General features: G+C 56.0%; 1 protein-coding gene across 1 annotated transcript in view; it reads left to right on the top strand.

Moving 5' to 3' along the window:
- GLIS2 (GLIS family zinc finger 2) overlaps positions 1-9607 on the top strand; it is a 21753-nt gene extending 12146 nt beyond the window's left edge. Inside the window, exons 2-7 of the mRNA XM_006913872.3 lie at positions 3219-3468; positions 4325-4491; positions 5049-5225; positions 5307-5440; positions 5525-5643; positions 6725-9607. Coding sequence (XP_006913934.1) covers positions 3291-3468; positions 4325-4491; positions 5049-5225; positions 5307-5440; positions 5525-5643; positions 6725-7524 — 1575 coding nt within the window. The 5' untranslated portion in view covers positions 3219-3290 and the 3' untranslated portion in view covers positions 7525-9607. The remainder of the gene's footprint in view (positions 1-3218; positions 3469-4324; positions 4492-5048; positions 5226-5306; positions 5441-5524; positions 5644-6724) is intronic.
- Positions 9608-9665: the final 58 nt, after the last annotated feature.

The raw sequence follows: 9665 nt of genomic DNA, 5'->3' as shown, positions 1-9665 counted from the left end.
CGGGGTGACCCCCGCCCCGTCCCTGCCGCCCTGGTGGTCCCTTCGCCGTTCCCGCGCGCCCTCTGCTCTAATTAGTTCCTTTCGTAGCTGGAGCCGCGGAGCGGGCGCGCGGTAGCACGACCACCTTGGCGCCGCCTCTCAGCCGGGCACCCCGCCCTTCCCAAGTGCTTGGGGATCCCACAACCCCGCGCCAGCAGGGCGGAGTCGCATCACCTCGGAGCCAGCGGGAAACTGAGGTGGGGGTTCGGCATCTAGGCTCCCGGGAGAAGGGACTCTGCATTGCACCCAGGGAGTGCCTGCTGGGTGCCCGCACTGGGGTGTAGAAGACACATGGCTTCCGCCCACTGCGGGCCCCACCACTGGTTAAGAAACTTGCCTGCACCCTCAGAGCCAGACAGCTGCCCTTCAGAGCGTCTCTGTCTCCCCCAACTCTGTGGCTTTCATGAGCGTTAAATCCGGTGATGGCCGGCTGGCCTCTGCTGGTTATCACAGCATCAGTTCCAGGGTTCCAGGCCCCGTTGACCCTTGGGCCTCCGGAGAACGTGACCCTGGCTCTCACTGGCCCTCCTTCATCCAGCCCAGGAACAAAGAGCAGAGCAGCAACCCAGAACTGGCCACTGGCTGGTGGCTGAAGGGTGTAAGAGGACACTTCAATGCTGGTCAAGGAGTGGGGTCACAGGCATCTTTCCTTGGGGTGGGGTCGCCATTGGGAGGGAATTTAAGGTGTGGCCAGCCTGGGGTTGGGGTGCTTGAATCTGTGGGCTTTGGGGGCGGCTCCTTCCTTCTTTCCCAGGAATTGAGGAGGTTGGCCTTCTGGGCTGGGCCATGGCTTCCATCAGAATGAACCCCTGGGCAGAACCCAGGGTCGGGAAGTGGTGGGTAGAGTGGGATCTCTGGACTGGGCATGCTGATTAGGGTGGGGTGCTGGAGTCCCCCCTCCTTCCATGAGCCTGGTGCCCAGTCCCATCCTGGGAGACAGGCTCCTCTTGGGGCCCTCCCTGGTTCTGGGTGGAGGCAGTATCTCCTGCAGGTCTTCAGAACAAGAGGGCCCAGGGCTCCTCCCTGCTCCGCCTCTGGCTTGCGGGGAGGACAGTGGAGCAGGTGCCAAAGGATGTTACACTGTCGCCATGAGAATCAGTGTCAATTTGAATTTCTATTTCCAAACTATTCTGCCTTCATGGTCCCTTCTCTGGAAGGTCGGGTTGGGAGTGGAGACTGGAGGCTGTGGGGAGGTCTGTGTCCCTAGGCCGGCCAAGGACCAGGCCAGGCCACCAGCCCTTCCTGGCTCCTGAATTCTTAATCAGCATAAATATTTACTTCCTTCCTCTCCTTCCAGGCTCCCAGCACAGAGGAGCTTCAGGGAGGTTTGACTGGGCCTGTGTCTAAAAATAAACAGGTGGAGGGACAAGCAGACAGACAGATAGACATAACTGGGGGGTGGGTCAGACAGAGGGCAGCTCCTCCCCTAGTGAGGGGAAGAGTGAAGGGGGCCCAGGTACATCCATCACTGTCATCTACTCACCTGCCTGCCTGGGTCTGGAGCTCCTGAAGGACAGGGTGGCAGTCTAATCCCAGCCTGCTTGCACTGCTGGGAGCTCCTGGTTCATGCATGTCTGGCAGGGGAGGGAGGGAGGGAGGGGTGTGTGTGTGGGGCGGGGGGCAAATCCATATAGATCTAAGGACTCTCACCTGATCACCTGATGAGTTTAACAGGGACAAGTCAAGTCACAGACCTGGGTCTCATGACCAAGTGCAGCCACTGGTGCTCTGAAAATACCATCCTTCTCCCTGGGCTCAGAGACTCTGATATTAGCCATGTGCTAGGTTCTTGGGATGTGTCCCCAGAAGCAGAGGGTCTTAAGTGAGGGAAAGGGACTGCCTTATTCTCTGTGTGCTTGGAGGATCTTGGCAGAAGGGGAGCTTGTCCTGGAAGACAGATGAGCCAGGGCTTAGAACAGGGTTTAAAGTTGTTGAGGGGCTTGGCTTAGAAAAAATATGAGTGGGGACCTGGAGGCTGTTCTCCCCTGTCCTGCTCCATGGTGAGAACTCTGGGCAGCTCTGCATGCACCTGGGCCACACTGGCAAAATATACAAAGTCTTTTACCACATGGTGAGTACAGGGATGGTCTGTATTAAATTGTGAAAACCTGTATTCAGTGAATGGCAAGGAGTATGTCAGTGTTGGCTTGTTTAGCTGATAGGTTTTCAGAGTGTATTCATCTCAATTAACAAACACAAGGAAACACCGTGGCCACATGTGAAAAGATTGCTGCTGTAAGAAAAGTTTGAATTTGGAATGAAAAGTTGACCTTGCTCTTGGGTCATTTATATGTGAAGAAAATTACACCATTGAGACATTCTAAGAAAATGGTGAAAATTCCAGAATGAGAGCTCATAATAAAAGAATTCATCACCAGTTAAAAAACAAAAATCGATATATGTAATTATTTTACGAACCACCAGACAGTGCTGGTCCACTTCCCTCCAACCCTGCCCCTGGCTGGCCTGGCTGGTCCACAGTCCCAAGGTGCCCCCTGGTGGTGGCCCAGGGCCCTCTAGCTCCCTGTGCCTGTTGGCAGCTCTCCTGACCTCATCTGGGAGGCAGAGTCACCTATCTGCACCCCCATCCCTTTGAGACCAGGCTTTGTTCAGCTTCGCCCAGCAAACTCTCAGCCTTGTTCCTTCAGAGGTGACCACAGCTGCCCATGGAGCCCAGCACAGCAGATGCTTGGTGGTCAATAGCTGAGGACTACTCATGGCCACCTTGGCGGACACTTATTGCTCCTCTGGCCTTTATTTTGGGTCTTCTGGCTCGAACTAGGCATGTGTCCCAGGCATGACTTGCCACTCTGTCAGAAGTGACCTTTGGAGCTTGGCTGGCTATTTCCATGGGGGAAGATCTGGCCTTCAATATGTTAGTTCTACCATTTCCTAGCTCTGTGACCTGAAGCATTGTCTCTAAAACTGTTTCATTTTGGACTCTTTGTGCTTTCCCTTCCAGTCAAGACTTGTGGGAAGTGGATGTGGAAGTTCTGCGTAGGTGATTGGCTCCCTTCATACCTGCTAGCCAGGCCACACAGAGGGTCTCCCTACCTGAGGAGACTCTCAGCCTTCCCACTGCTGCATACCCCCTCCTCCCTCTCCTGTGGGCTTTAATGAGTGCAACCTCAAAAGGAGCCTGGAGTCCGTGTTACAGCACAGCTCTTGTCTTCCCCCAGGTTCCTGCCTGAATACCAGCTTGGGAGCTCCCTGCTATCTGCTGCCACCTCCAACCCCAGCCCCACATCACCATGCATTCCTTGGACGAGCCGCTTGACCTGAAGCTGAGCATCACCAAGCTCCGGGCGGCAAGAGAAAAGCGGGAGAGGACACTGAGTGTGGTCCGGCACCGAGCTCTGCACAGGGAGCTTGGCCTGGTGGATGACAGCCCCACCCCGGGCTCCCCAGGCTCCCCACCCTCAGGTACTGCACCCAGGCAGGGCAGTGGTCTCTGGGCCCTGGTGGAGAATGTCCAAGGTATGTCCACCATGACATAACCGCAGCCCCTCACATCTTCAGGCTTAGAGTGTTCCCTATATTTTGGCCATTCATCCTCCCAGCAGTTTATCTTTGGAGGTGACATTGTCCCTGAGAGGAGGAAACTGATCTTCCCAGTTTATAAAGCTGAAGCAGCAGAGGCAGGATTCAAATGAAGGCCTCTGGGAGGATTCGGAATGGCCGGCTGGCAAAGGGAAGTGGGGATTCACATGTAGTAATGAAAGGCCTCGGGACCCAACTCCTGGGCTTTGAGGCAGTGTGGGCAGCCAGCCAGGTCAGTAAAGATTGGGGACCAAGGCCAGCAAGTGCTTCTCAGGATGCTTAGGGCTCAGGGCCTGTGCTCTGGAAACCAGATCTGACATGTCTGAGCTGGAAGGCTCTGGAAGCAGTCCAGCCCAAACCTCTCATTTTACAGAAAGGAGCTCTGAGGCAGAAGGGGCCCAAGGAAAGTTAGAAAGGCCCCTACCTGCCAATGTGTTGGGAAGCTAAGAGCCCTGGCTTCAAGTTCCTAGTTAGTTACTCACTTTGTGTACTAGAACATTCCATCTGTAAAATGAGTACTTCCCACTTCTCGTGTCAACGAATGGCTGAGCTCTCATGATGGCAGAGGTCACATTTGTCAGTTGTATAGATTGATGCTCAGATGCCCGGGGCTCCAGGGGAGCTGGCATGGCTGGGGTCTGCTTCCGGGGTCTTAGTGGGGGATTCAGAGGTGGGAGTGCCTGGTTCACCAGGACTTCTGTCTCCAGCACATCTAAACCGTGCCTTTCTTTTACTTCCTGCTGTTTTCTGAACCTCAAGTTTCCCGAGAAGGTAGAGGGACGCTTTACAGCAGCCCCTCTGGTAGACCTCAGCTTGTCGCCGCCCTCTGGGCTGGATTCCCCCAATGGTAGCAGCTCGCTGTCCCCTGAACGTCAGGGCAACGGGGACCTGCCCACAGTGCCCACGGCCCCGGTAAGGAGTGAGTATGGGTTCTGGAGAGAGAAGGCATATTGGTTTACTGGGCCACTGTCACAAAGGACCACAAAATGGGTGGCTTAAAACAACAGAACGGTGTTATTCTCTCACCATTCTGGAAGCTGAAGTCCAAAATCAAGGTGTCGACAGGGTTGATTCCTTCTGGAGGCTCAATAAAGAGGAATCCTTCTTTGCCTCTTCCAGCTTCTGGTAGCTTTAAGCAATCCTTGCCTTGTAGCCATGTCACTCTAGTCTCTGCCTCTGTCATCACATGGCCTTCTTCCCTCTGTTGTTTGTGTCCAAATCTCCCTCTTCTTCTTATGAAGACTGGTCACTGGATTTAGGGCCCACCCTAATCTAATCTGCCTTCCTCTTAACCTGATCACATCTGCAAAGATCCTACTCCTGAATAACATCACAAGCACAGGTACAGGGAGCTAGGACTGGGACATATTCCTGTGGAGGACACAACCTGCTACAGGAGACAGAGGGTGTCCGGGCTTGCCTGCCCCACGGGGCACTGATGAGCTCTGTCCCTTGCCTTCTCCTGCCAGGATTTCCAGCCGCTGCGCTATCTGGATGGCGTCCCCAGCTCCTTCCAGTTCTTCCTGCCTCTGGGCTCTGGGGGGGCCCTGCACCTTCCTGCTTCCTCCTTCCTCACCCCCCCCAAGGACAAGTGCCTCTCACCAGAGCTACCCCTGCCGAAGCAGCTGGTGTGTCGCTGGGCTAAGGTGAGTGGGGGCCAGGAAGAGTGGGGCAGGTTCCCCGGTGGGCAGCCCCACATGGGCTCAGAACTCTCCCTGGCCCTGCAGTGTAACCAGCTCTTCGAGCTCTTGCAAGACTTGGTGGATCACGTCAATGACTACCACGTCAAGCCTGAGAAGGATGCAGGGTACTGCTGCCACTGGGAGGGCTGTGCCCGTCACGGCCGAGGCTTCAATGCCAGGTGAGAGAGGGCAAGAGTGGTTGGAAGGGAGGGGGCACAGGTGTCCAGCGAGCTGAGCTGTGCTCCGTGCCCTCCCTGGAGCAGGTACAAGATGCTCATCCACATCCGTACACACACCAATGAGAAGCCACACCGCTGCCCAACCTGCAGTAAGAGCTTCTCTCGCCTGGAGAATCTAAAGATCCACAACCGGTCACACACAGGTGAGAGGTGGGCTGGAGGGTGGTGGCCAGGCAGGCTGGCCATGGCAGAGTGCCCGGCCATCCATGGGCCTCCAAAAGACGAAGAACATGTTCCATTGTTCACCAGTCCCTTTTAGAGTACCACTTGCTGGGGGAAGCCTCTCCTGTGGGTCAGACCTTCAATATATAGGAGCACAGACAGGCCTTCCTGTGTCATACTCAGCATTGTTTGTAAGATCGTCTGACTAATGCCACCTGTGACTGCAGCCGGTGTGTCTGCTTCGTTGCTCACTATACCTCAGCACACAGTAGGGCCAGCACTGGCCAACAGAGCCACACGCCTGATTTTAAATTTCCTAATTGTTGCATTAAAGTACAAAAAAAAAAAAAAACAAAGAAAAGAAAGCAGAGTAGCATAGCAGAAATGTGCTGGGCCCATGGATGTACAAAGAAATAGATGAAATGAATTATAATCACACATTTTCTTGAACCCAGTATATCCGAAGTGTTATTTCAATATTAAAAAGATATCAATGAGACACTGAAATTCTCCATTTCATGCGAAATCTGGGGAGTCTGGTATGTATTGTACACTCATAGTGCATCTCAATTTGGACTGGCCATGCTTCAAAGGCCCATGGTCTCACGTGGCTCTGGCCTGGTAGGTACAGGAGCAGATGTTTAGTAAATCTGTAGCCATTTTGCCAAATAAGGGCCACATAAAGGGCAATCGGCATTCACACAGTGTTCATTATGGGCTTGCCCCTAGTAGGGGCTTTATGGAAGTTGATAATCAGGTTCATCGGTTCACCTGTTGAAGTGGTCACTATAATCCACAATTTGAAGCATAGCAGTAAGGCCGAGGGCACATAGTCAGGCCATGGTGGTTCTGGGGGTTACCAGGCCAGCTTCTCAGCAGCTGTGCCCCAACCTGGGTCCAGATTTTGTGTCAGGTATTGGGGATGCTGTCCCCCAAACCGGACAGTCTGTGTTCAAGATTTTAGTCTGGAGTGAGAGGCCTGGGGGCTACTAAGTGGGTGGTGAGTGGGGGCAGGACACTGAGCTGGGAGATCCCTCACACCAGTCCCGCCTCCACGCACAGGTGAGAAGCCCTACGTCTGCCCATATGAGGGCTGTAACAAGCGCTACTCCAACTCAAGCGACCGCTTCAAGCACACACGCACCCACTACGTGGACAAGCCCTACTACTGCAAGATGCCTGGCTGCCACAAGCGCTACACGGACCCCAGCTCGCTGCGCAAGCACATCAAGGCCCACGGCCACTTTGTGTCCCATGAGCAGCAAGAGCTTCTACAACTGCGCCCACCCCCCAAACCACCGCTGCCTGCCCCAGACGGCAGCCCCTATGTCAGCGGGGCCCAGATCATCATCCCCAACCCAGCTGCCCTCTTCGGAGGCCCCGGCCTGCCTGGCCTGCCCCTGCCCCTGGCCCCTGGCCCTCTTGACCTCAGTGCCCTGGCCTGTGGCAATGGTGGGGGTAGTGGGGGTGGGTCAGGCATGGGCCCTGGGTTGCCGGGCCCCATCCTGCCCCTCAATCTGGCCAAGAACCCACTGCTGCCCTCGCCCTTTGGGGCTGGAGGACTGGGCCTACCTGTGGTCTCCCTCCTGGCTGGCTCTGCAGGTGGCAAGGCTGAGGGGGAGAAGGGGCGTGGGGCGGTGCCAGCTAGGGCCCTGAGCATGGAGGGCCACAAGACCCCTCTGGAAAGGACTGAGAGTGGCCGCTCCCGGCCCAGCCCAGATGGACTTCCCCTGCTGCCAGGCACTGTGCTGGACCTGTCCACAGGTGTCAACTCTGCAGCCAGCAGCCCAGAGGCACTGGCCCCTGGCTGGGTGGTCATCCCGCCAGGCTCTGTGCTGCTCAAACCGGCCGTGGTGAACTGAACCTATCCTGGTTCACAGCCCACAGCCACCAGCAGCTCCTGGCCCTGCCCCGACGAACAGAAACTCTTCTGCGAAATAGCAATAATGTTCTCCTGCCTCCAGGGCCTGGTTGGCTGTGTCCCACTGGCAGCCCCAGCCCCAGAAAAGCTGGGCAGCAAGGTTGGTGCTAAGTCATTGCTAGTATCCCAGGCTCCCAAGGGAGGAACTGCCTGCCGGCCAGGGAGAGCTGAGCTCCTGGGTGCTCAGGCACCACTCACTCTGGCCCTCAGTCCCATCCTGTCCTCCACCCTGGTGCCTCCCTCACCCAGTGGCCAACCTGGGCAGGTCACCTTCCCTCCCTGCTTCGTCCACCTGCCAGCCACGTCCCAGCAGTGGGGGCAGGTGGGGTGGCATCTGCTCTCCCTACTGGCATGGGGTTCCCTCCACACCCCTTCATGTGTTGAGCTGTGACAAGGAGCCCCATGACTAAGGGCCCACCCCTCCTGCCTATCCTCACCAGGCCCCTGCTCTGGGAGCTCTTTGGACCCCTTTCCCTCTGGCCCACCCTCCAGAGGGAGAGCAAGACAGACGCAGGCCTTGGCAAAGCCACAGGAAGAGCCACCTTATCCTTATGACAAGGTGCCTCCCGCTTGGAGAGGGAGGCCCGCTCTGCCCGCTGCCCCTCACTACCTACCCATCCAAAGCAGCCAGCAATTGCCAAGGGTTAGCCCCTTCTCTGGGTTGGACGATGTTCTCCAAAGTGAGGGGACGGCTGACCTACTCAGCTGTCCCTTTACCACTGGGCCTCCTCCTTGTACCTTTTGGGGAGCCCTGGAATATAAGGAAGGGAGATGCCAGGACCTTGAGCCTACCCGGTTCAGGGAACAGGTGGGGTAGGCCTGGCCTGGTCTGGGGCAGTGTCCCTTTGCACAAGGGGCCGCAGAAGCCTGCACACTGGCAGGAGGCAGGCTGGGGATGACCCCAGGCTAGGACGTAGCTCTCATTCTGGGGGTGCCAAATCACACCTAGCACATGGGTGAGGGAGGGCTCCAGGCCAGTGCTGGGCATGGGAGCTTTCCAGAGGCCATGGACTGAGGCCCTAGGCTTGGGGAATGGTGAAGCAGCTAAGGACAGCCACAGGAGGGGGAAGCTGGAGAGAGGAGCCTGGATTTGTGATACTATTTCCTTTGGCTTTTCCTAGCTGAGCCCATCCTACAGGTATTTTCCTTTTACTCCCATGGGTCAGGATAAGTCAAGGATGCTGACACTCCATGTGCCCACTGCCCAATCCCCAGGGGAGGGGGCTCTCCCACCAGGCCCTGAGGACACGGCATTTGCTTCCCCCACCCTGGGCCCTTGCTGTGCCCTCAGCTGGTCTGGTGCAGTCTATGAGGTGTTAGCCTGGCCATCAGGAGCTCTGGCTCCTAGGCCTGCCCTGTCTTTGGCCTCTGAGCAAGCCGTCCCTTTCCCTGGCTATAGAACAAGGCAGCTGCAGGACAGCAGTAGGGTTCTTAGCAGCCCTGTGGTTCCAGGGTTCCCCTGCTGTTCTTGAGCAGCTCTGCTGACCCCCACGCTTTCCTGGACTGCCCTTCTGTCCCAGAGGGGTCACCCTGACCCGGCCCACCCTAACAGGGACCCTGGCAGTGCTGGTTCTGCCCCTCGAAGGGGCTGTGAGCAAAGCAGGAAGGAGCTGGTCTCCTTTATTTGGGCCCTACCCCAGCACCTCCACCTCCGTTAAGGGCCCTAGGCCTTTAAGTCCCTGGTTGGGGGGGTGAGGGGTTTGAGACTCAGAGCCCAGGGAGCAGAGGAACAGGGCACTGGAAGGTGACATTAGCTCAGCATGTGACTCAGTGATAGACCAGGCTCGAGAGGGCTGGTGTACGTGTTGTTGTTGTCGGTTTGTTGTTGCACATTCCAGGATATCAGTATTTTAACAGGTTCTAAGTGCCTTTCTATTGTAGCTTATGTTTTTCCTCCTCTTGGCTCCATTGCTGTTAGCATAGAGTTTAAAAAAAAAAAAGAGATAAGCTAATGACTATAACAATATATTCCTCCATGTGAGAGGAAGTTTATAAAGAAACAATAAAAGTGAGTTGCAAAGATGGTTTCTGTCTTGGATGTGCCAGAAGCTGGGTCCAGGGCACTTGACGGAGGATTACGTC

The sequence above is a fragment of the Pteropus alecto genome, unplaced genomic scaffold, assembly GCF_000325575.1.
Source record: "Pteropus alecto unplaced genomic scaffold, ASM32557v1 scaffold44, whole genome shotgun sequence".
In the NCBI taxonomy this organism is placed as follows: domain Eukaryota; kingdom Metazoa; phylum Chordata; class Mammalia; order Chiroptera; family Pteropodidae; genus Pteropus; species Pteropus alecto.
Note: the sequence above shows the minus strand (reverse complement) of the source record. Positions and strands in the feature narration are given on the sequence as shown.